Here is a 27,531-nt window from a genome sequence, read left to right on the forward strand (position 1 = left end):
ATTTGTGGGAAAAAAAGGACATCGCTTTTTTTGGGATACAGCGTCGCACGACCGCGCAATTGTTAAAGTATTATATTATACTTTAAGGGAGAAAAAAAAAAATATACACAAACACACAGATATTGAAATCAGAACAGTTTAATGTAGAGTGAAAGCGCCCCATACTGTACACTTACCCAATCTACGCATTCCCTCTGTGCCAACAATGGGGCCAGGTGCCAAGCTGTTCACCCGCACTTTACTTGGACCCCACTCCACTGCCAGGTGCTTTGTCATGGCATCTAAGGAAAAAAGGAAACCGAGTCAGAAAAAAGCTGCACCTGCAGAGACATTATAACAGCTGAGCCACATACAATCGCTCTAAGCTTTTTGGTCTTGGCGATCCACTAGAAGGAGGATCTTGATGGCAATTCCATAAAATCAAGAAGATCTCATACCACGGATCACAGGTCACCCATGATCAATTACTATCACTGTCACAGACATTGCAAACAATGTAACAGGTTCTTGGGTGGTTCAGCTTTACAGCTTCCAGTGCCACCTCCCTGCTCATTGGCTGGTAAATTGTCCAATGAACAGCCAGATGGCAGACAGGAGACATGGGAAGATGCAAAACTAAATAGAGATAGTGCTAAAACCAAGTAGATAGAGAAAAAAAAAAAAAAAAAAAAAGAAATAATTTTGGAAAGTAAAGCATTGCACATATACTGATTTCAGATGATTGCATGGTATCCCACAATAAATATGGCTCTGAAATCTGCATTCAAGTGCATGGAAACCGTAAATCTATTTTTCACTGTTTGGAATTATGTCTCACTCTATACAGTTTTCTTAACCACTTGACATCCGGAAGATTTACCCCCCTTTCTGACCAGGCCATTTTTTGCGATACAACGCTGCTTTACTTTAACCGTCAATTGCACGTTCATGCAATGCTGTACCCAAATACAATTTATGTCCTTTGTTACCCATAAGCAGAGCTTTCTTTTGGTGGTATTTGATCACCTTTGTGGTTTTTATTTTTTGTGCTATAAATATAAAAAAAAAAAAGCCAAAATTTTGGAAAAAAAAAAAAAATATTTTTTTTACCTTCTGCTATTAAAATTATTTTAAAAATCCTAATTTCTTCATAAATTCAGGCTAACATGTATCCTGATACAAATTTTTGGTAAACAAAAAATCCCACTAAGCGTATATGGTTTGGTTTGTGCAAAAGTTATAGCATCTACAAGCTATGGAATTTTTTTTTTACTAGTAATGGCGGCAATCAGCGACTTATAGCGGGACTGCTACTTTTGTGGGAACCAATGACACTAATACAGTGATCAGTGCTAAAAATATACACCGTCACTGTACTAATGACACTGGCTGGGAAGGAGTTATCAGGGGTGATCAAAGGGTTAACTGCGTGCCTAGCCAGTATTTCAATGTACTGTGGGAGGTGCTTTTACTAGGGGGGAAGACATGGATCCTTGTCCCTGCTTTGCTGGAACACAGGATCCATGCCTTCCCTACTGACAGAACGACAATATGCATTGTTTACATAGGCAGACTGCCGTTCTGTCTCTGTACCGAATGATCAGCAGGTGCCGGCGGACAGTAAGTCCACGGTACCTGCAGATCAGCTCCTGCTGTGTATAATCACAGTAAAACAAGGCCACCCGCAGTGCAGGTGCGCGCCTCCTACCCGGGAGTGTCGGATCACGTATTAGGTACGTCATCAGGCACAGCAGTGCCACCTTGCCGCCGTATATGCAAGTTAAAGAGTCAGCAAGAGGTTAAGCGAATAATTTTTGTGAATTTGCTGTAAAGTTTCTTACTTTGAGATCCTACCACTAACAGCACTTCCTGTGAAAGGGTGACAACACTTAGCAACTGCCTTGCGCTTAGCAGCTGTTGTGCAAGCTCCTTCACTCTACAGTCGGGCTGCCTATCTAATAGACTCTGCTTAAGAAAACTGTATTGAGTGAGACATGATACCAAACATGCTGAAAAACTGATTTTGGGTTAGCATACACTTTAAGGTTTTTTTACATACAACCCTTACCTATGGCGGCCTTAGCACTGCCAGCATGCACCTGCAGGACCTGTCCCTTGTAACTCAATGTTGCTGTGATATTTATAATGACACCACCATTATCCTATAAAGGTTAAAAAAGAAAAAGAAGAGTGATGAATAAAATGGCATAGTATGAACAACACTACAATGAGAGTCTATCATAAGCCAAAGAGCATAATGGCATGACATAGTGACCCCTAGTGGCCATACAACAGATATACAAATGAGGACAGTCACTGCATAGAAAAAAAAAATGTGAAGTGATCTTTAATCTGTAGCTGTAAACATTTATGGCTCCAGTGCAAAAATTGGTCACCTATTCCACTTTTTATCCAAGAAAAAAAAAATTATATATATATTATACATACATACACATATTATATTATATATATATATATATATATATATATACACACACACACACACACACACACACACACGTCTATTTTTTTTTCTTGGATAAAAAGTGGAATAGGTGACCAATTTTTGCATATGTCTGCATATATATATATATATATATATATATACACACACACAGATTCTTCTCTTAAATACCCTCTACCAAACTGTACTGGTCTTATGGGATGATCTTACAGCTCTACCCTATCACATATATCACACATCCTCCTCTTCTCCCCTCTCTAATAGGTGTTTATGTGAGAGATCTCATTGCATACATATTACCTTTCATTACATTTTACCTGGCGCTACCCTAGACAACTATATCTCAACTGGGTGCTTGCCCTCCTCCAACCACAGATTGAAGGAAAGAGAATTACTCAATTCTCTCATTGCAGTCAGTGTTGATGGGGGAATCCTTCCCGCAGCACTAGTTTTCTGCTGACAGGGAGCCTTCCCCACTGTCAGAACTCTGATCACCTCTGGCGGCTATAATCACAGAAAAAAAAACCCAACAAGCTGGTTGTATTGAAGTTGATCAATAGGTCGATGTCAGTACAACCAGCCTGCCCATAGATGGAGTGAAATTCTGCGGGTCCCTGCTGAACAAGCCAAATTTCAATGGCTGGCTTTTCTCAAAAAGATATACAGCTGTAACTGCAGCCAAAACTTGGTTCTACCAAGTACTGACACAGAACAGTGGATCCTCATGCAGTCAGTAAAAACTGTTCTTTCATTTCATCATTGGGTCATCACAAGTGTTAAAGTGAATTAAACTCTCTAAAATAAAAAAAATAAAAAAATGCAGACAGGTAGGGTTTTATGACAAAAGAGACCCCAGTGCTCTCATAAATCCTCTCTGCCTGTCAGCATTTATATACACTGAGCCGTGCATGCGCAGCTCAGAATATATTGTAATGTAATCCTCTCTTATGCTGTGGGAGCTGTGGTTGGTTTTTAGGATTGTGCTGTTTGTACTTCTCTATTTAGAATGCTGCTGCATAATTGTTGGTATCTATATACTATATATATGAAACGCAAAGTCAAATGTTTGTTTTATGTTTTTTTTTATTCTGTACAATTATGCTTTCAATAAAGCACTCCAGATTGTTAAAAAAAAACCTGCCTTAATGTGCCAATAGGTGTTGCATACTAGCACAGCATGGCATAAACCTCCTGAGGGCCCATAAAAAAAAAAAAAAAAAAAAAAAAAAAAAGCTTAGAGTCTAATTTTGCTTTAAGTACGTTAAATCAAATAACTAAAAATCTCCACAATCGCTTTATAACACATAAAAATATGTAGAGACCAAAAATATACATATACACATACACGAATACATATACAAAGTAATTAAAAACCACAAATATGTTTTTAGCGACCCTTTACCCACAGTCCTGTACTGTGTGCTGTACTTACTCTGAAGTAGCGCTCAAACACAATCTTGCTGGTGTTGAATGTGCCCATTGTGTCGATATCAAAGACGGTCTTAAAAGCGTTGAATGACAAGTTGCTGGCCGGGCAGAGGAAATTCCCAGCCGCATCTGTGACACAAAGACAAGAGTGAGCGCGGGCACACCAAACATCACAGAAAACAAAGCAACTTCTATTCAGTTCAGCAGCTTAGAATAAAGCTAAACCCTCCTAGGCTCTGATCATTATCTATATATCCTAACCCTTTACAATAGCCGTTACTACTTAAGTGTGTCAAGGAAAACATTTGCTTTTAGTTGGATGTTTTATTTCCTTATCTGTGTCTGTAAAGACGGCCATACATGGAATGAAATTTGTCTGGCTCAGCAGGGACTGGCTGAGATTCAATCCATCTATGGGCAGGCTGATTGTGCCCAAGTCCATCCATTGATCGATTTGGGTACAACAACCTTGTCAGATTTTTTAAATACATCTACTAATGCCGCCAGCAGTAATCATTGTGTTCTACCGACAAGCTCCCCGCCAGCAGAACACAATACCGATGCGGGAGGCATTCCTCCATCAACACTGACTGTGTTGATGGGGAATCAAGTGATTTTCTTTGAATCATCCATGGGCTGTTGTACTTTGTGTTTAAATATATGGGTTTCACTTTTTGGCCAAATGTTGCAGCCATCTTTATTGGTAACTGCATTGAGATATATATATATATATATGTATATATCTATCTATCTACACATACATACACACACACACACACACACAGTATATATATATATATATATATGATTTCAGAACCATTTCAGAATTGTTGAATGCCCGATAAAAGAGACCCAAGGTCCCAAAAAAGCTGTGCAGTCTCTCTCTATAAAGGCAACAGTGCAGTGTCATACCCAAAGTAGGAGAGGGTTAAACACATGGTTTCCTTTTTTAACATCAATGTCCCATTAGGGTAATTTCCCCTTCACTTCCTGTAGACTCAACAGGAAGTGAGAGGGTATTTTTCCAGTGTGACATTTGTAACGGAACAAAGTGTTTCCATTGAAAAATTTCCTCTGTGTTTCTGTTCTAGTGGCAACTCAAGTTTTTTGATTTCCCCTCAACATTTATTCCTGGTCACATTGGTGATTGGAAAATAGAGAGAGCAAATCTCCCTAACAGAGACACAAACATGGCAAGGGGTATGTGGGTTCCCCGCGCTATGGACCAGGTGTGTAAGTAAATAAGTAAATAATTAATAGGCTGCTGCCCTCACTAAAAACTACCACCAGGTGTTCTCAAGTGACACAAACATCATTAAAGGCATGACAGGGGTTCTAACCCCTCACCACTCCTTCATAAAGACAATTTTACCTTTTGCACGAAAGAAAGGAAAAGGAGGCGCAAACACCTAGTGCATTACCCGTGGTACTGTTTAAAATGATTTAATAAAATGCTGAATGCATACTCACAAACATGAAGAATAGAAATCGTGTTGCAAATTCCCGTCATACGCATGTTGGAACATGTCCTGGAAATTGCAACCGCTAACGCGTTTCAGGAGTCAAGCCCCCTTCCTCAGAGCTGGTCAGGTCATAGCAGATTGAGGTATAAAGATTTATACTTCAATCTGCTATGACCTGACCAGCTCTGAGGAAGGGAGCTTGACTCCCGAAACGTGTTAGCAGTCGCAATTTCCAGGACATGTTCCAACATACGTGTGATGGGAATTTGTAACACGATTTCTATTCTTCATGTTTGTGAGTATGCATTCAGCATTTTATTAAATCATTTTAAACAGTATCACGGGTAATGCACTAGGTGTTTGCGCCTCCTTTTCCTTTCTTTCATGCACCCGGTTTGGAGTCCCCTGCCTGAGAAGAGCAGCACGCCAGTCTTCCTCTGTCGAGTGAGCGCTTGGCTGAAATTTTTGTTTTAATTTTACCTTTTGTTTTAGGCTTGGATAGGCAGGCATTGTCTTACACTTTGGTACTCTAAGCACTTTATTCTGAACAGCATATATGCACTTTATTCACTTCCGATTAGTGGGATGTAGGTCCTTGGACTTGCCCTGAAAGACTTGGGGGTGGAGGGCACATCCCATATGGCCAGGTTCTCTCTCTCTCTCCTATGGGGTCTCCCTTCAGGGAAGCCCACCCTAGTACTTGGGTTGACCTTGCCTGGACAGGTCCCCTGAAGAAAACGGTGTCTACCTAGTTTTATCTGGGTGGACCATAAGTACCTCAATACCCGTCAAGAGCCTTGAACCAGGAGGATCAGGATTAGGGTACTTTCTTGTTGGAGGTGGACCATGTGTACACCCCGTGCACTTTTTTTATGTGCTCCCTTTTTTATTGCACCTGGGGTTTAGTTTCGAGTGTGCGCACTGCACCGCAGAGCGGTAAAAGAAAATAATTTAAATCAGTCAATGAAGGGTATCGCATAACCTCTACTGTTCTTTTATTCATAAAAAAATGCCAAATGATTTTACCAAAGAGCATGGAAAATACCACCCGGCACACTCACTGTTTACAAGGATATCTATTCTGGAGAAAGTTCTCAAGGCTTCATCCACAGCATCACCCAGGCTCTGAGGCTGACGGACATCGCCAGCCACAGCAAGACACTTCCGGCCTGTTGCTGCTTGTAATTTCTCAGCTGCCTGAAAAAAAAAAAAAAAGATATGCAATCAAAGGGCAAAATGTAAAACCAAATTTGTTCAAACAGGTTATTCTGATACATCACCAACCCCAGCCATATTTACACAGCTCATCACAGCGGTTTCCTGAATGTAATCTGCACTGTGTAAAGATAACCCTACAATATACAATCTGATTGTACAATCTATTTTAGATCTGCTATCAACTATGTAGTGCAAGGGCCTTCCTGATTTGCTACAAAGTGAAAGGTTTGTTTGTTTGACCTCATATTATACAGTGTTGGTAAATCTAAAGGAGATCGTACAATCAGATAGTATAGTGTAGGTCAAGCTTTACTTCTGTCTCGCAGCTTGACATATGACCAATGAGATTTGAATCTAAATTTTCTTGGGGCGATGAGAATGTTCTGAGTAATAATGCTTTGATGCATGTGGATTCAGGAATATCTCTCCTGCCTTTAAAAGAGGTCATCTGGTTCACATGCGACATTAGTCCAATCTGAATCAATGTAACTATGCAAAATAGTCCATATATGGAGTTCAACTTTAACTTTCTTGTTACCACATGGGGGTCGATAATCCTCCTATGTGATAGCATATTGCTGGTGAAAGGTCCTATTTAAGGAGACATCAGAGGTCTTTTATTCCCCCACTGTCACCTCTGGACTTCACTGAAGCTGATCAACTACAAATTATGCTTAAACGACTTCTTCCCAGGCCAGTGCTACTAGAAAATGACAGCTCTGAACCCAGAAGTGAATAAATAGGATTTTTGTACTCCCCGTAAATTGACACAGCTCCATATTCTTCACCATAGGGTTATTGCTGCCCTCTACAGGAGTAGGACTAGGCAGACAACACAAAAGCTTGGCCACGCCCCATGGGTTGTCCTTAGCTAGCATAATACCTCTCTCTGCTCAGATATACTCAGTTTTGTAACAAGCAGTAAACAGAAGCATAAAAAAAAAATAAAAAAATAAAATAAAATCTACTTAGAGGGGTGGGTGCTGTTTCTGTCAATGAACTCAGAGAAAAGGATTTTACGTTGAGTACAAACATCCTATTTTCTCTTCTGTCAATTGACAGACACAGCTCCATATTCTTCACCATAGGGATGTCCCAAAGCAGTGCCAAACATAAGGGCTGGGCACAACAAACCCAAGGCTAAACAAAAGCCAATCCAGGTAATAGTAGCTCAACTAGAACAGGAGCTCAAACTGAAATACACCCTCAAGAGGGAAAAAACAGACCCTCTAAAAACGCAAGAATCCATCTTTATCTGAAGATCTGACTAAAAACTAAAGCTGACAAAATAAACAGCTGGTAAATCAAAGAAAAAACTGACATTTTCAAAGAAAATCAAAGAAAAAAGATTAGAAAGGCTGAGACTGTAGCCCCAGCACAGGGAAGCCTAACTACTCCTGACGCTAGGCAGAAACAAACTGAGTTGGGAGGGATCAATGCAGGGGGGTATTGACCAGTGGGACAGCCCCCATGGGTGTGTCTATGCTAAATGCTTTGTTCTTTTGACTAAGTCTTATGCCTAGCTACTCCTGTGGAGCGGAAGTCAATACCCAATAGTGATGACTTAGAGGTGGCGGCGACTGTCGAAGGACGTAAGAGAAAACAGACCCTCTAAATCGCAGCCCGCAAAACTTTTGCGGCCAAAGAAGGCAACTGCAGATGCCAAACCATCCACTATGTAAAACTTCGAAAAAGTACGTACCGACGACCAAGTGGCCGCCGTGCACACCTGCGCCACTGATGCCTAATGACAAAAGGCTCAGGAAGCACTAAGAGCCCAAGTAGAATGTGCCATCACGGGGAAGGGGGAACCCGACCCGTAAGTGAATAAGCAGGTGTCACCGTCAGTCTGATCCATCTGGAAATGGTAGTGGAGAAAGCAGGAGCCCCTTCCGTGGCCCGTCTGTAATCCCAAGAGCGAGTTTGACCTCCAAAAAGGGACTCAATGGCTACCAAATAGACCCGAAAAGCTTGAACAACATCTAGAGTATGCAAGGCAAATACCCTGGGATGAGCCGACCTGATACACAAGGACGGCAGCACAACATCCTCATTCAAATGGAAATCAGAGACAACCTTCGGGAGGAATGACAGTCCAGACAAGGAGAACAACAAGACAAAGCCGCCAACTCCAACACCCTGCGAGCAGAGGTGACAGGGATCTCCTGTATGTTTTCAAAGGGAGGTGTTTAAAGAACCAACAGAACCAGGTTCAAATCCCACAGTGGCAGTGGAGAACTTACAGACGGAGTAAAAATATGTCCCCCTAAAGACATTTATGCACCAATCAATGGGAAGCCAAAAGGTCTCTGAAAAAAGACTGCAAAGCAGACACTTGGCCTTGCATGGCGCTCAAAACCAGTTTCTGATCAACACCCAGTTGAAGAAAGGCCAGAATCTGAGCCACCGAAAAGGAACAAGGATGGACTCCTTGAACCTCACACCAGGAAATGTACGCATTCCACATCCAATGATAAAGCTTTTGAGATGTAGATTTCCTTGCCTTCAAAATGGTCGGAAACACAGAGCCAGTTCAGCACCTGGCTCTCAACAGCCAGACTGTCAAAGCCAGCAACTGCAAAACAGGATGGCAGATCGGCCCCTGAGACAACAGATCGTCCCTGAGAGAAGGCCTCCAGGGGACGGAATGGCCGGAATGCCATCTGCCTCCATCCTGCATAGAAGTCGGGGAAGAAGCTGGAGCAGAGGAGGGGCGTAAAACAGATGGCACCTGCTCCATGGAGTCCGTGGTGTCTGCCAGAGGATCTCGTGGCCCAACAGATCCACCCTGGGGGGTACCCCACCACAGACATATCTGATGAAACACATCTGGATGATGGGACCAGTTCCCCTGGTCCAATGTCTGACGACTGAAATAATCCGCCCGCTAATATTCTATGGCAGAAATTATGCACGGAGGAGATGGCCGGAACGAACCGTTCTGCCCACCGAAGAATGCCGGACAACTCCAGGGCTGCCAACACACTCTTTGTGCCGCCCTGGTGATTCACATAAGCCACAATCGTGGCATTGCCTGACTGAATCTGCACCAGGAGCCCCTGGAGCTGCCCTGATCCAGGCAAGCCTGATCGCTCGAAGCTCCAAGACATTGATGAGCAATCTGGACTATTTCAACATCCAACAGTCCCAGGACCCCTCCCCGCCTGGACAGACTGGCATCTGTCGTGACCAATGTCCAGTACAAGGGAAGAAAGGACTTGTCTTGTATCAAGGTCGGGGAGCACAGCCACCAGACCAGAGAACTCTCGTCACCCGACACAGACAAATCCCATAGTCCAGCAACTTGGGATACTCGTCCCATTGACCAGCATCTCCTTTTGAAGGAGTCTTGTGTAGAACTGTGCAAACAGAACCGCCTCGAAGGTGGACACCATCAGGCCCAACACTCGCATACATGCCCGCAGGGACGACCACTTGTGGGCTAGCAACAGTGAATCGCAGAATGCAACTGCTGCAACTGCTTCAGATAAAGGAAAACTCTTGCCAGAGCTGAATCTAGAGTCAGCCCCAGATAATCCAATCTTCTAGTAAGAACCAGGGCAGACTTCTGAACCAGAAACCACCCGATCTCCTGCAAAGTCTGGAGAGTAATTTCCACACCGGCCGTCAGAGCCAACGGAGACTCCGTTCGCAAGACGAGGTTGTCCAGGTACCCCAGCACAGCATTCCCCCACTGACGCAGCAACGCCAAGACCGGGGCCAACACGTTCGTGACGAACAGAGGAGCTGATACTAGACCAAAGTGTAACACCGCAAACTGATTGTGCTCCTTACTCACAGCAAAGCGGAGGAAACGCTGATGCTGGGTGCAAATAAGAATGTGTAGATAGGCATCCTGACATCTAAAGACGACAGGGAAACCCCTTGATGCAGGGAGGGACGCCGCTGAGGGCCAGAATCGGACGAACTTGCCCTCCTTCCTGGGAACGAGGAAAGGGTATAAATATAACCCCCCGAAAAGGTTCAGAAACTGGAACAGGGGCGAACACACCCTGGGACAACAAGTTCCGTCCTGCCCACAACAGAGCTTGCAGCCGATCTGGGGGGCAGGTGAACATTGGAAGGAAGGAACTTTTCCAGAGGACAAGACCTGGATACAACCACCTCGTGGACCCACCGGTTGCTGACTCGGCAAGGCCATGGCCTAAGAACCAGGGAAGACGTCCCCCCAACCAAGACATGGATGGGGGCAAACCTTTCATGCTGAAAGGCCTTGTCAGCAGGTTGGAAGAAGCCTTCTCTCTGATTACTAGACCAAAGCCGCTAGAAACCTCTTGAAGAGGCTTTTAACCTTTTTCTGAAATCCCTAAGGTACTGTAACATTTGGGGGTTATTTTAGCTTAAATGTAGAGCTTACCAGTGAGCTGAGTCCAGTCCAGTTGTGCCTTTCAAGGGCTTGTTGGCCCACTTTTATTAAAGAAAAGGAAAACAGTCCATCCAGGATTTCCCACGCAGGGGTTTCAACTTTACACAGCAGTAAAGAAATAATAAGCGAATAATACCAAGCCACCTGGCTCTCTGGTCAGCACTGCTCCTCAGGCTTTGACCTCGGTCCTCTTGACCCTGTAACAGTGTCCCTGTATGGTACACACTCTGTACCCTTCCTGACACTCTCCTTTTACAGCTTCCTTGCTGCTCAGGCCCACAGGTTTTGGCCCTCCGTCTGCTCTGTCAGACTGCACCGTGCAGACCTGCACACTTCTCCCTTGCTTGCCAGGACTCCTTGGGAGGGTGGAGCCCAGAACCCTGGTCCTGTCTGTGTTAAAAGGCCCAGATCCACCTGCACAATCAGTGTGCTGGCTATTCCTAACACCTGGTCCCAGGATTGGAGATATCCTGGGCGACATACACCCTCACAGCTGACTGCACTGTCACAGTACGAAAAAAAAAAGGAAGTCCCACACCGCCAGCGAGGCACTTTCCCCTTCCCAGACAGTGAAAGGAAGATACTCTTACCCCCCGTCTTACACTCCTAATGATGTCATCCAGGGTAGCTTCAAACAGGCGCTCGCCCTGAAAATGAAATTTAGTCAGGGCCATTTCGGAGGTGTGTTCCACAGACCAACACTTCAGCCACAAAATACGCCTTAGCACCACTGTCGAGACAGATAGCTTAGAGCCCCATGGGAACCTCGTCCAAAGATGCATCGCAGACAAACTGCAGACCCTGGACCAACCGATCCACCTGTTCGCCATAGGCGGGGGGGGGGGGGAAACCGGTCAGAGAAACGTGGACTCAGACCCCGTAGGGTGGTCCCATCCGCAACGATCGAACCAGGCGCAGTCATTCGCTGAGCCAACGCCATCCTTACCCTGCACATGGGGTCAGCGACTCAAGCCACCCACAGGGGGAGTCAACTGAGGCCTGCAAGAGGGGCCACCGACAGGACCCTGCAAGTGGGTCCCCCGTGAGCGCCCTTCCAAGGAGGCCGGCATAGGAGGCTGCAAACGGACCCCACTAAGGGGGGTCCCCCCCGCTAATGCAGGGGCCATGACCACTGAGAAAGGTGGATACCCCACAGAACCATGGCAACAAAACCTGCCCGGGACCCTGTCTCCCCCCCCCCCTAGAGCCGCCCTACCAGGAGGGGGCTCCTAGTAGGCCGCAAATCTGCAGCCTAAGTTTTCAGCTGCCCTGCTGCGAGAGCGCGATTAGGGGGGAGTAACGGAACCGCAACTTCCGTCAGTATACGGCTTCCTCCCAGTCATGAGCATAGATATCAGATTTTCCAGCCGCCCCATACAAAGCTAGCCGACAACTAAGCTTATACTGGAATCTCCTTTATTGAACAGTTTCACACTCAATTTATACACACATGAGCACATCCCCCTTCTGATCAAATTACCCCATCAGGTCATGGGTTGCCTGATTACATCATATGCAGATGAAATTGTATACAGAAATAGAATTAACATAGCTAAAGCACAACCAACACAAACCGTATACTATTTCCACTCAGCAACAAACAGATGACAATTATTCAATCAACCTGAGCCAATTGAGCCATTACCTCAACGCCTAAGGTCCAGTCATCACTCTAATTTTGAAGTGGTGGCTCTTGATGCGAGTCTTTTCTATCATTATTGTTTTTTTTATCTTATGTACACTGTACTGGTTTTTCAGTGTTGCAGCATTATTTTATTAAATTTTAATTTCATACTACACCATGAGCCTCTTCTTTTTATTTAAACTCTCATGTGGTGTGCTGAGCTGTCTACTCTGCTGGAGGGTGTTCTCGTGGCTGGATGTCATTGGTTCTCCAGGCTTTCCAAGATCATGAGGTTTATGGATACATACCCGATTGCTGTCCTATAACATAGACAGCATTTGGCTCTGGTGAGTTTGAAATTCACTTATACGGTGGAGGATACAGCTGCATGTGTGATCATTACGGCTTATCATTGCACTGGGACACTTAAAATGAATATTGAATGAACTTTTTCTCTGAATTTTTTTCAATTGTTTAATTGTATTTTATATTCCATCATTGGGACACTTTATATATTTCATGCACTTTAACATGTTTGCACCTTATTGTTCGCTGCAATTTTTTGTTCCCCTGCTTCCAAGGGTGTTGTATCTCTTGCGGAGCTTACCTATGTGTTTTTTCCTATTTTTGAACTCCATTATAAGGAAATTTATATGGGCGGATGAAAAACCGAGAATAAGCCTTCAGACATTATCTAGGCCAAAAGAGGCAGGAGGTATAAATTTACCAAATTTTTTGCACTATCATTATGCCACGCATTTAGTAAGGGTCATTGATTGGAATTGCCATTCTAAATATAAAGATTGGGTGAACATGGAAAACCTGCAAATTACACTACCACTTAGATTTCTACCATGGACCCCATATAAATCGTACCCCACTAATGTCAGAACGCACCCAACCATTGGGCCTACTTTAGAGATATTTCATAAGGTGGCTTCCTTCCCAGGCCCGTTGACCCCTTTGGAGCATAGGATGGAGTGGGCACAAAATAAGAGGTTGGTTGTGTCTAGCGATGGAGAACCTTCAACGCCCTTGACGGTATATCATTGTATGGAGGCAGAAAGGCCATACACCCAGCTGCGATCTGAGGTATTCGCTAGCCAGTTTACGTACTGGCAATACTTTAGACTTCATAGTTATGTGGGCAGCTCAATCAATCTGCCAAATTTTTCCAGGAAATTGACACAATGTGCTTTAAGGGAAACCCAGTAGAGAAACCTACGTCTAAAAATGTACGATTGGATACAAACGTCTGGCTTGGAGCTAGGCTCCAAACATAGGGAGGAGTGGGAATTAGCGTTACAAACAACATTTACTGACGCCCAGTGGTCTACCGCTTGTACTATGTCGCACCAATGCTCGATCAGCTCTAATATTCAGGAGATGGCGTACAAAATATTGACCAATTGGTACTATACGCCAGTCAAGCTACATGCGTGGTTTCCAGAAATATCAGATGCCTGTTGGAGGTGCGGCGAGCATAACGGTATGATGTTACATATATGGTGGAGATGTGTTAATATACAAAAATTTTGGAAAGAATTGTTGAGTCAGATTCAGTTTATCACTAATACGTTTGATTTGACTCCTGAGTGCTGTCTCCTGAATATAACGAACTGTTCATTGAGCAAATATAAGAAGTTATTGGTGAGGCACCTGCTGAATGCCACTAAATCCATTATTCCCAAACATTGGAAGTCAACAAGAACACCTACATTGAGGGAGTGGTTGGGGGCTGTGAATTCAATTTATGATATGGAAGAGCTAGCTGCGGTAAAAGCTGGTCCATTTTAGGTCTTTGGAGATATATAAGAGCTTACAGAATGGGGGAGCAGATTAGGCCCTGTAGGGGGATTTTTTTTTTCTTCTTTTTTTGGTTTAGATTTGTTTATGTGATATTGTTGGTGTATTGTAAGTTTTTTCAGGCTATAGGTCTCACAGTGTAAAGTGGGATTAAATCTTCATATTTATTGAGCGATATTGTTTATAAATATTATTCTCCCATTTGAAGTTATTCAAACCATAAAGTATCTGTCTTTCACTCCCAGTGACAGTGAGTACCATCACAGGGGGAAACCCGCAACTAGCCAGGAGAGCAGAGGGAAGACGGATGTCCCGGGGTACAATGGCGGCTCTAGCCGCTGCAACTGGGGCTGCCCCATACAAATTCCAGCAAGTGAGCCGCAAAGCTGTGGCCTACATTTTTGGTCTGCCCGACCACGTGGTACTCAGACCCGTGGACATCGGACCACCCGCCCCCCAGCTGTCCCAGGGAGACCCAGAAAGGCCACCCATCCCATAGCTGGCCCACCGAGGGTGACAGCGCATCATATGCACAAGTCAGGGGCACCCAAAGCTTGGACACCAACCCCCCCCACATGAAGAGAAGAGAACCCCACGGGGCCAACCACCCCAGGGAGTACCCGTGCCCCACACCGTATCCAAGGAAGGAGAGCAGGTGGGCCTTACTTACCGATCCAGCAAAGTGTGCGGTATTGTTCCCAAGACAGAAACCTCCTGGCCCCCGAAGTGGGGGAGCTGTCGGCCAGAAGGAATGCTGCGACTCAGGCTGAGACTCAGTCATATGCGACCTTGCAAGACTTTAAACTCGCAGAACTACAGTCTGCATGTGCTCACTGGTCGGGCTAAGGGGACCACTGGAACTGCAATAGTCCAGCCCGTTGCTCAGCCCAGCAGTTGCTAGAAGATCTCCACAGGAAAAAACCTGGATCCAAAAACAAACAGCAAAAAATAGACAAAAATGCCAGGACCTGGGGCCCGGCAGGGAGACTAGGTCCTACTCGTGAACTAGACAAACAAAAAAAACTAAGTATCTCTAAGCAGAGAGGGGGATTATGCTAGCTGAGGACAGCCACGGGTTGTAACCAAGCTTTTGTGTAGTCTGCCTAGTCCTACTCCTGTAGAGGGCAGCATAACCCTATAGTGAAGAATGTGGAGCTGTGTCTGTCAATGAACGGAGAAAATGCTTCTCAAAAAAGAGAACGGATGTTTGCTGATCTCCCTCTGCTCTACCCACCGACACCCACAATGCCCGCAGAAGGCACAGTGGAGCCTGAAATACATGATGGGAGTAGTCATCAGGGGAGGAATGGTACTTACAGAAGTGTGTGGAAGCAGGCAGTTTGATAGTCTCCCAAAACACTTCCAACAGAAAGGTGACAGTCGATAAACACACTTCCTTTACGCTCGATGACTGTTATTATGTGTATACTACGATCACATTCCAACCACTTTACCAACCTGTATTTTGGTACGCTAAAGGTCATGGCTATGTTGGAAAAATCCACGCTTGACTTGCAATCATATGTTTAAAAGTGAGCTAAAGACAAAACTTTGATTGCCTCTTGCGGTACACGGATATCCAATCCTTTTGGCATTAATTAAGATCCTAAGGGTCCTGAATTCATTGCATAAAGAATAGAGGCTGTCTTGGAAGTTTACAGACAAATCACCCACTATTAGGATTGCTGTTCTTTTAGAAAATAATTCTAGCAATTGTAAGCATACATTTACTTGTTCAAAAAAAAAAATTTAATTACAATGTAATATGTTGTTTTTATGAGAAAAAAATATATTTTTCAAAAAATTATGTAGTAATTTAATCATTTTCGTATGTTTTTCTCACTAGCATGCAGGAGTACTATCCAAACAAAAAATCCTCCTGAAGAAGCTATACAGCGAAACATGTTGAGGAACTGTTTGTGGTATAGTGAGAAATTGTTTGTACTACTTTAATAAGATTAATAATCTGTTTTTATTGATGCTTTTTATATTTTTTGATAATAAAAATTGGTATTTTAAAGATCGTGTTTTTTGATGTATTGGCACCTTTAAAGCCCTAAGCCATTCTTGAGATATTTTTGTCAAGACAAAACTTTTTTTTTTTTCCATTTTAAAAAGAAGAAGGAGAGATTTCTCTTTACTTCCTGTCCAATAGCCACAACAGGGAGTGAGAGGAAATCTCTCCAAGTGAGAGAAATCCATGGTTGTCACCAGAATGAATGTCCCCACTGCAAGATCTCCCCTCTATTTCTATTCTGGTGACAAACCAAAATTTGGGATTTTCTTCATTTCACCCCTGGTGATAACGGTAAACTGAAAAAATAAAGAGGGTGACTATCCCTAATGGGGGCACAGAGGGCAATAAAAACCTGACTGGTTTTCTAATTCCTCTTCACTCTATCCACAAAATAAAAAATAAAAGTTTTGCCTTCAGTTATACTTTAACCCCCTTCCCGCCCAGCCCTGGTGTCCCTTTAATAGGGACTGTACCCCTGGGGGTTGGAGGAAGGATTCTATGATCATGAGACCACTGCGATTGGCTGCCACAGTGGTGATATGATCAAGAACTGGTCCTGTCAGCTACTGATCATTAGTGGAGGCTGAGAGCTGTCTTTGACAGCTTGGTCTCTGTGATAGGAATGTGGTCTCAGCACAGAAATATCATCCACCTTGTGGTGCACATATGTGGCGTGTAAGAGTTAAAGCCCACCCTTATGTCACTAGACATGTGTCAAGCAGGCGGCAACAGGTAATGGCTGATATTCTTGTCCTGTACTTGCAGTTTTTAACTTTTTTTGTAAATCAAACTATGGAAAAACTGAGGAGTGTACTTCTCCAAAAAAAAAAAAAAAAAAAAAATCCATGTCCTCTTTATATCCTGTCCTCCAGTTTTACTTACACTTCTTTTCCTCCCTTCACATAAAAATAAACTCTTGGTTGAGCTACGCATACATGTTTATACAACTCCATCAGCGCGGTTGAGTCATACATTGCATACTTATGGATGCTGAACTTTTTTTATGCCTTTGTATAGAGTGAGTGTAATGGGAGAGGGGTAAGGGTTGTCTGCAATGAACAGTGTGGGTTTTGAAATATTGCCCTATGAGTCCTCCCTTTTGTCATTACATCATCATCTCTAACATTGGAGCACTTGGTTACATCCGAGGAATATATTAGCAGAGAGCGAGTGGAGCCATTTTGATCTCTTGAAACGAATCTGCCTAGGGAGTGGCACACAAGGTGTGGTGAAGGTGCAAGTTCTGGATATTGAACACTGTGGTGAAAGGACAGAAAGTTCTGGTTACACCAAGAGACTGTGCACCTGTTGATAAATTGATTTTAGGACTGCGAATCCCCTTTTGGGATTAAAAAGGCGTTGATAAGCACTGCTAATGTGATTCGCTTTTCAGGTGGATTAAGTCCATTGATCTGAGTAGCTTAACACATATGTTAAATAAAATAAAAGGAATCCGCGCTAAGGGTCTGGACTTTGACTTGGCCATTCTAACACCTGGATATGTTTATTTGTGAACCATTCCATTGTAGATTTTGCTTTATGTTTTGGATCATTGTCTTGTTGGAAGACAAATCTCCGTCCCAGTCTCAGGTCTTTTGCAGACTCCATCAGGTTTTCTTCCAGAATGGTCCTGAGTTTGGCTCCATCCATCTTCCCATCAATTTTAACCATCTTCCCTGTCCCTGCTGAAGAAAAGCAGGCCCAAACCATGATGCTGCCACCACCATGTTTGACAGTGGGGATGGTGTGTTCAGGGTGATGAGCTGCGTTGCTTTTACGCCAAACATAACGTTTTGCATTTTTGCCAAAAAGTTAGATTTTGGTTTCATCTGACCAGAGCACCTTCTTCCACATGTTTGGTGTGTCTCCCAGGTGGCTTGTGGCTTTAAACGACACTTTTTATGGATATCTTTAAGAAATGGCTTTCTTCTTGCCACTCTTCCATAAAGGCCAGATTTGTGCAGTATACGACTGATTGTTGTCCTATGGACAGAGTCTCCCACCTCAGCTGTAGAGCTCTGCAGTTCATCCAGAGTGATCATGGGCCTCTTGGCTGCATCTCTGATCAGTCTTCTCCTTGTATGAGCTGAAAGTTTAGAGGGACGGCCAGGTCTTTGTAGATTTGCAGTGGTCTGATACTCCTTCCATTTCAATATTATCGCTTGCACAGTGCTCCTTGGGATGTTTAAAGCTTGGGAAATCTTTTTGTATCCAAATCCGGCTTCAAACTTCTCCACAACAGTATCTCGGACCTGCCTGGTGTGTTCCTTGTTCTTCATGATGCTCTCTGTGCTTTAAACGGACCTCTGAGACTATCACAGTGCAGGTGCATTTATACGGAGACTTGATTACACACAGGTGGATTCTATTTATCATCATTAGTCATTTAGGTCAACATTGGATCATTCAGAGATCCTCACTGAACTTCTGGAGAGAGTTTGCTGCATTGAAAGTAAAGGGGCTGGATAATTTTGCAAGCCCAATTTTTCAGTTTTTTATTTGTTAACAAAGTTTGAAATATCCAATAAATTTCGTTCCACTTCATGATTGTGTCCCACTTGTTGTTGATTCTTCACAAACAAATTACAGTTTTATATCTTTATGTTTGAAGCCTGAAATGTGGCAAAAGGTCGCAAAGTTCAAGGGGGCCGAATACTTTCGCAAGGCACTGTATATGTCTTTGTATATATGGTCCATGTGATATTATTTATCTAATGTGATTTTTTACTATTATGTGTTTACAATATATGGGGTATGTTACATATATACACTAATTTACTACACCTTTATTGACATAATACAGGCAGCGCCACTTACCTCACACCCCCTAATTTAACACATATGTTGTATAGTAGATGTTTATACAACTGCCAGCTAAATGTCATGCGTCTGCATATCCAATTGTTCTCCGGAGTCTGAGGCTAGAATTAGACATAAGCATATATCTGGGTGAAAGGCCGTGTTTGCAAGCACAGGGATGCACAGTTGTTCCATGCAGGAAGTCCTATTCATGTCAGTTGGGACACAATGGCCGCAGGGACACTAACACTGCTCCCAATTTGACATCCAAGCGGGTGTGGGCCCCCAAACGCAAACATTGTGCATTCAGGGACCCACACAGATGTCAAATTGGGAAACGCAGCAGTGTACAAATGGGGACTGCTTGCACTAAGATGCACGGATCTCCTGTGAATCCCCATTCGTGCAAACAGAACCCTTGCACAGGCATAGACTTAAGTATGCGAACAAGGCCTTAGAAGGCAAAGAGCAACAGCAACCAATCAGGTTTCAATATACTTTTGCTAGATCATTTCTGATTGGTTACCGCTAGCTTTTATAACATGCAACCGTACAAAATAGAGTTCCTGTTACCTCTTTCAGCTTTGGCAGGTTTCTGCTAACAATCACCGTGTCACAGCCATGCCTGGGGATCAACAAACAGGACAATGAATGTTACAGAGTACAGCAAAGATGGGGAGCAGAGAGGGGGGATGACAGATAAAGAAGGAGTGAGAATTATACCTCATGAATATTTCAGCAATTCGGAATCCGATCCCTGATCCCCCTCCTGTGATAAAGGCCACTCTGCCCCTAGATGGGAGAGAAGGACCATGTTACTGCTTAGGTGACAATGCTGCATTCATCCACAGAAGTATTTCCTGACAGAGATAACAGATTGTCTCACACTTGCCCAGTTCTGTGTGACTGAAGCTACTTCCCAGATGGAAAGAATTAGGAATTGAGCTCTGGGATTAGCAAAGATTTGTTTAAATAGAAGAATCATGTGAATTCTTACTGCAATCTTGGTGTACTTTGTGCATGTCCCAGTGTGTCTAGCTAACCCTGACACTTGTAGCAACCCAGGCCTGTTTTAAGAGACATCTTGCCTGCCAGCACAGAAAAAAACTGCAGTTAGCATGTGACCAACAGAGACTTTTAGATCAGGAGCAAAGCATTCTTACTGGAGGAGACCCGGGCTGTAGAGATGGGTGTAGGCAGCCAGGCAATCATCATTTTCCACATCTTCTGAAGCTTTATCTAAACCTGGAAGGTCAAACATTGCACTTCCTCACAGGACTGCTGAAACATAGCGGGGAGGGGGAGGCTATTTGTGTACATGAGACACACCCGTAAATGCTCCTTTTGGTGTGCGTTTTGTACTCTCTTAGGCCGGCCATACATGGTTTAACTCTTGGCCAGCTCAGCCTTAGATTCAACCCATTAATGGTTAGGTATTGGGCAGGCTGAATGTACCAAGTTGATTGATTGATCAACTTGGGTACAACCAGCCTGCCGGATTCTCTTGCGATTATCGCTAGAGGCTTCTATAGCCGCTGGTGATAATCACTGTCTTCTCCCGGCGGGGATGGCTTCCCCTACCCAGGGAAGACAATTGCTGATTCCCCTGTCAACACTGCCTGTGTTGATAGGGGAATTATGCACATTTCTTTCCTGCAACCACGCAGGAAGTAAATTCGCACCATGTATGGTCTTGCCTTTGGTGTTTTGTTTTTGTGCACCATGGCGGATTAATGCACGGACCAGGAATACATAAAGCACACCAAGATTCAAGGAAGAATACACGAGGAATGTATTTAGACAATTTCTGTTTAGTCCGGAGTTCAGCTTTAATATAAGTGTTCTGGTATGAAGGGTGTACTATAGCTTACACCTGTGTGAGGGTCAGGTTTACCCGCCATGTTTACCTGCACAGGGATGCACAGGTTTTCTGTGCATCTCCTCCATGCAGGCAGTCCTATTGACGCCATCTTGGATGCAGTGGCCACATGGACACAGCTGCCGCACCAAATTTGACAACCGTGTTTGTGCAGGTACGTATCCCCAAACACAGACAGTGCAAGTTCTGGACCTGAAGAAATAGGCCACGCCGCCGAAACGCGTAGCCCTTCGCAACCACAGTGGTGTCATGCCAGGGGGCCCGACCGGGGATCTCCCCTCTGTGTATCCGCACTGGTGTTCGCATTGAGCTGCAACTCGATTCATCCCTGCAGTGTGTGTGCGGCGATGGCTGGACCGTGCGCAGGCGCACTACACACAGTCTCCTCGAGGCGGAAGGATCACTCCGGATGTCACGGGTTGGTTAGTGCAGGACGAGCGGCCAAGCTGGCGGAACAGAGAGGAGAGTTTTCAGCCCATGGAACATCAGGGATCCCATTGCTGTGCATGATATCTTTTACGCTTGTGTGTACCTTTTTTTATGGCTTTATGATTCATCAATAAACGGTGTTATGCTAGGGCGGTTGTTCACTCTGTCCTTTTGTTTCTTCACAAGTCCTGGACCGCATCTGCACCCACAAGGATGTCAAATTGGGTGCAGCGGTTCTGTCCATGTGGCTGCTGCTTCCCAACTGACATGAATAGGACTGCCTGCATGGGGATGCACAAACAACTGTACATCCCTGTGATGGTAAATACGCCCTTGCATGGGTGTAAGCTATAATACAGCTATAGCTGTGTGAATGAGGGCTAAAACCTAATTTGACCAAAAACAGATAATAGTTCAGTTTATTGTTGATGCTGGAAATGCAGGGCTTTTTTCAGCTGCATCCCAGAGAGAGGTTTAGTACCCCAGGCCTGTTTTAAGAGACATCTTGCCTGGCAGTGCAGCAGAAAACTAGCTAGCATGTCATTTACAGAGAGGTTCAGATCAGGACAGGGGCGTAACTACAGGGGTTGCAATTGCAACCGGGCCCCATGCTCCAGGGGGCCTGTGCAGCTCCCCTGTACACCTGGATAGGAAGGGTGGCGGGGGCAGCATGTAGAGAAATCACTGTCCTCCTGTAGCTGCAAGAGGAAAATGGAGGAGATTGGTTCCTCTGTATGCTGCCCCCACCACTCCTCCTATCCAGTTCATTTGTGTTCTGCTGTCTCTGGGCACCTGTGTGCTCCCCCCCCCCCCCCACTGTGCTCCCTCCCCTCTCCTGCCAGCTGCTGCAGGGGTTGTGTTACAATAGAGAACCAGGAAGGTCTGGGAAATATTTAATTCACCACCTCCTAAATAAATTAAAATGCTAAAAAATAATACAATTAAAATACCAAAAATAAAAACTACTGACACCAGTGGGTGAACTTCCAGGATCGCAAAGGTCATAATTGCGATAGGGCCCTGGCATTCCACCACTGTGGGGAGGCCCCAATATGGTAGGAAGGGGGCCCAATGCAGAACTTGTGAAAAGGGTCCCGCTGCAGGACTGTAATATAGGGCAAAGGGCCCCAGGATCAGTGGAAAGAGCCCCAGGCTTGAAGGGAAGGGCCCCGGCCAGGGGTCTGGGGAGGCCCTTCATGGTTTCTTGCATCGGGGCCCTGAAGGTTCTAGTTACGCCTCTGGATCAGGAGTAAAGCATTCTTACTGGAGGAGACCCGGGCTGTAGAGATGGGTGTAGGCGGCCAGGCAGTCATCACTCTCCACATCTTCTGGAGCTTTATCTAAACCTGGAAGGTGAGACATTGCACTTCTTCAGAGAACCGCTGAAACAGAGAAGAGAAGTGATGCAATCATTTGTTACAAGTTGTGGTCTCACAAGACTTAGTGGCACTTTACTGGGTAGGATATGTATAGTCAATATGCTGATCGTTCAATTCCCGATCACTTCATGTATGACTGCCTCCATTTACCCCTATGATTACCAGAGCTGTCATTCATACAGTGTGCAGTTAAAGTCATATGAAAGTCTTTTTTTTTTAAATGTAACAAACATGTTATAGTTACCTGCTCTGTGCAGTGGTTTTGCACAGAGCAGCCCCGATCCTCCTCAAGTTCCCTCGCCGGCACTCCTGGCCCCTCCCTCCTGCCAATTGCCCCCACAGCAAGCAGCTTGTTATGGGGGCACTGGAGCCAAGCCACTGCTCTGTGTGTCCATTCAGACATGGAGCCACTGCTCAGCCCCCCCCTCTTCACTAATGGGGCCCGCTGCTCTCTTAGCCAATGAGGAGGGAGAGTCCCCACCCAGAACCACTTTAAGCACTGTTGAAAATAATGTTAGCAGGTAGACAAGAGACTTTGTACCTTAGAGGCAGGTGGGGCATCGTAGGCCCAGGGATCAGAAACCTTGCCTAGACCAGTGGTTCTCAAATCCGGTCCTCGGGACCCACTAACAGGCCAGATTTTAAGTATTACCTTGGGGGATGCAGACTAGAATACTGCAATCACTGAGAAGCAAATGAGATCACCTGTGATGTAATTTAGTTATCTTGCAAACCTGGCCTGTTGGTGGGTCCCGAGGACCGGATTTGAGAACCACTGGCCTAGACTACCAGAAGACATGACCTTAGGGAAACAAGAGTATAAGAGGGCTCAACTCCAACCACCACACCATTGAGAAAGGTTGCTTCTCCTCAAACAGAAACAGGATCCTGGGGCAAGCCATAAAGATGAAGGGGAGGGGGAAGCAGGATGGCATCCAAAACTTTCCATCCATGTATGGAACCCAGCCATGCAACCCACCAGGTCCACTGCCAGGAACATGAATGGCAATACAATAATTAAAGAGAGAAGCCGGCCCAGAAGAATTATAGAAGAGAAGGCTGAACTAGTAAGAAAAATGACCATAGTATTGCAGGGCTAGTGGAGATCACTATAGTAGCAGTGACTACTACAGTGATATCCAGCTTCCAGAGGGGGGGGAATCAGCCAGGTATGGTATGTACATGCTAATATCAGTCCAAGCTGGACCAATGTATCTATGCAAAAACAGCCATACCGAAACTAAAGCTTTAGATACCGCAAAAAGATTCCTCTGTCTAGGAAAAAAATATAACATTTATTTGGGTTCAGTGTTGCATGACCTAGTAACTGTCATTCAAACTATCACAGCACTGAAAATGAAAAATGGCCTGGGATTGATAGGAGTATTACAAGCTAGTACTCAAGTGGTTAAGTTGCTCAGCACTTTATGTGCACATTTCTAGGTAACATGTATGTACAGTATATTATAATAAAACTACATATATACGAAAAATGAAAAACAATTGTGCAGAATAAAAAAAAAAAAAAAAAAAAACTAACAAGGTTTCTAAGTGAGTTCAGCGCTCCTAGTGCATTACTGGTATCAAAAACTGCAAACCATAGAGATCTATGTACTACTATCTATTCACTATCGTCTATGAATTATTATCCATACACTACTACCTATGCTGTATCATGAACTATTACCTATGAATTAATATCCATATACTATACTATCATTCATGCGTTATTACCTATGCGCCATAATCCATAAACGATCATCTAAAATCTAATATCAATGCGTTATTACCTATGCACTATCTTCTCAGAGCTATTATCTATGACCTATTACCTATGCCCTTTTCCATATGAACTATTATCAATGTACTAATACTTTTGCACTATTGTCTATGGACTATTATGTGACTAAAGCCCCGTACACACGTACATAAATATTCGGCCGACGACCGATCGGCCGATTGTAGGCTTGTTAGTATGATGCTTCCGACAGCCGACAGCGCATTTTCGGCCGAACAGAATCTGTCGTGCAAGCATTAAAATTTTTGTTGGCCAACACCAGAATGGCCGATTGTTCGCCAGTCAGTACAGATTTCGGCCAAAAGACAGCAGATTTGCAAGACTGGGCATGCTCAGAAAAGAAAAAAGACAAGGCAAGTTAACCATCACATGACATCACTTCTGCAGTCGGCTGTTATTGGCCGACAAAATTTGTGTGCAGTCTTTTGCAGTTTTCAACAGACACGACAGCCATGAACAAAAGACGGCCGATCGTTAGGCCGATGATCGCTACGTGTGTACAGGGCATTACTTTCCTGCAACCACGGGTGTGCAGGGAGCCAACCCTGCCAAGAGAATGAAGTGATGAATGATAGTGGCTATAGCAGCTGGCAATAATTGCAGGTAAATTCCCGACAGGCTGGTTGTACCCAAGTAAATCAATGGATGGACTTGTCACTTGTGTACAATCAGCCTACCCATAGAGGGTTCGAATCACACAAGTATGCTGTACAGGTGCTCAATGTCCTCCTTATTAACCAATGACGTCAGCAGTTGTTAGGATGCTAGCGGCTGGTCTGCACAGTGCCTAGGGTTGTAACATTACACAATGAAAACCTGTGACTATGTAACAAAAATCAGGCCTAATGCACCCACAGGCTTGTACACATTGTTTTGGCCAATTTGGGGCACTCTTTAAGCATTTTGCCAAGGCACCCCTGTAGAACCCAGAAGGCACCCTGGCTGAAAAAGTCTGATCTATGCATTATTGTATATAAACTATTATCAATGTACTATTACTAAAGTATTATTATTAATGTCCAATTGCCTGAGAATTATTATCCATTTACTATTATCAATGTGCTATCATCCATGTACTATTATCTATGAACTGTTTACCTTTGTACTATTATGTATGCAGTATTGTATATGGACTACTACCTATGTACTATTATGTATGCAGTATTGTATATGGACTACTACCTATGTACTGTTATGTATGCAGTATTGTATGTGAACTATTACCTATGTACTATTATGTATGCAGTATTGTATATGGACTACTACCTATGTACTGTTATGTATGCAGTATTGTATGTGAACTATTACCTATGTACTATTATGTATGCAGTATTGTATATGAACTATTACCTATGTACTATTATGTATGCAGTATTGTATATGGACTACTACCTATGTATTATTATGTATGCAGTATTGTATATGGACTACTACCTATGTACTGTTATGTATGCAGTATTGTATGTGAACTATTACCTATGTACTATTATGTATGCAGTATTGTATATGAACTATTACCTATGTACTATTATGTATGCAGTATTGTATATGGACTACTACCTATGTATTATTATGTATGCAGTATTGTATATGAACTATTACCTATGTACTATTATGTATGCAGTATTGTATATGAACTATTACCTATGTATTATTATGTATGCAGTATTGTATATGAACTATTACCTATGTACTATTATGTATGCAGTATTGTATATGAACTATTACCTATGTACTATTATGTATGCAGTATTGTATATGGACTACTACCTATGTACTGTTATGTATGCAGTATTGTATATGAACTATTACCTATGTACTGTTATGTATGCAGTATTGTATATGGACTACTACCTATGTATTATTATGTATACAGTATTTGTATGTGAACTATTATTTATGTACTATTATGTATGCAGTATTGTATATGCACTATTACCTATGTACTATTATGTATGCAGTATTGTATATGGACTATTTATGTACAATTATGAATGCACTATTGTATATGGACTATTATTTATGTACCATTATGTTTGCAGTTATGTATATGGACTACTACCTTTGTACTGTTATGTATGCAGTATTGTATGTGAACTATTACCTATGTACTATTATGTATGCAGTATAATATATGGACTACTACCTATGTATTATTATGTATGCAGTATTGTATATGGACTAATACCTATGTACTATTATGTATGCAGTATTATATATGGACTAATACACTATCCTCCATGTACTGTTACCTATGCACTAACAATGTGATGTGCATACAGTGATGATGTGAATGACATCAGTGGTAATCTATATAAATCCTGTATAATAATCAGAGGTGTGCTGATAGAACAGTGAGCAGCATGCAGAGTCCTGGAGTCCCCTATAGATATACACAATACAAGGTGGTCAGTGTATGATCGCACACACCAGGCAGCCCCCATTATTATCCCCCCCCCCCCATCATATCTTCATGTACTCACTCCTCCTGCAGACCTGTCCGCACTTTGTACTGAACCTTCACCCGCTGTGTCTTCTGAGCATGCGCCGACTGCTGATCTTGCCAGCAATTGATCAGGGGAGATAGCCGAGCGCCGAGCTGGAGGAGAACAGGGAAAATAGTTAACCCCATAAATGCCGTGCAGAGTGCGAGACATGGGGAGTGCAGAATTTCTGGGGCGGAAGGCAAAAATATTATTACAGTTTCTGCTTATCTCTACTAACAGAGGGGGGGAGGGGATGTATACTTTCCCTCATCACAGCCACACACAGGATCACATTTAACCCCTCAATGTGCGGCCACCTTTAGTATGTAACCAGCAGCCACTACTTGAAGCCACTGGTTATTATAATACAGCAGT

General features: G+C 43.7%; 1 protein-coding gene across 3 annotated transcripts in view; it reads right to left on the bottom strand.

Annotated features, from left to right (window-relative positions):
• DECR2 (2,4-dienoyl-CoA reductase 2) overlaps positions 1 to 27,282 on the bottom strand; it is a 37,021-nt gene extending 9,739 nt beyond the window's left edge. For 2 of the 3 annotated variants that reach the window (XM_082262418.1, XM_082262420.1), the window contains exons 1-7: positions 20,349 to 20,467; positions 19,909 to 19,977; positions 19,759 to 19,810; positions 6,396 to 6,531; positions 3,876 to 4,000; positions 2,048 to 2,141; positions 177 to 281 (exon numbers count right to left, since the gene is read on the bottom strand). In XM_082262418.1, the coding sequence (XP_082118544.1) occupies positions 177 to 281; positions 2,048 to 2,141; positions 3,876 to 4,000; positions 6,396 to 6,531; positions 19,759 to 19,810; positions 19,909 to 19,977; positions 20,349 to 20,446 (679 nt within the window). In that variant the 5' untranslated portion in view covers positions 20,447 to 20,467. Of the gene's footprint in view, positions 1 to 176; positions 282 to 2,047; positions 2,142 to 3,875; positions 4,001 to 6,395; positions 6,532 to 19,758; positions 19,811 to 19,908; positions 19,978 to 20,348; positions 20,468 to 22,757; positions 22,876 to 27,153 lie in introns of those variants that run through there. The other variant, XM_082262419.1, reaches the window with a different exon arrangement.
• Between the last annotated feature and the right edge of the window lie 249 nt (positions 27,283 to 27,531).

This window comes from Pelophylax lessonae, assembly GCF_965119305.1.
Source record: "Pelophylax lessonae genome assembly, chromosome: 6".
Classification (NCBI taxonomy): Eukaryota; Metazoa; Chordata; class Amphibia; order Anura; family Ranidae; genus Pelophylax; species Pelophylax lessonae.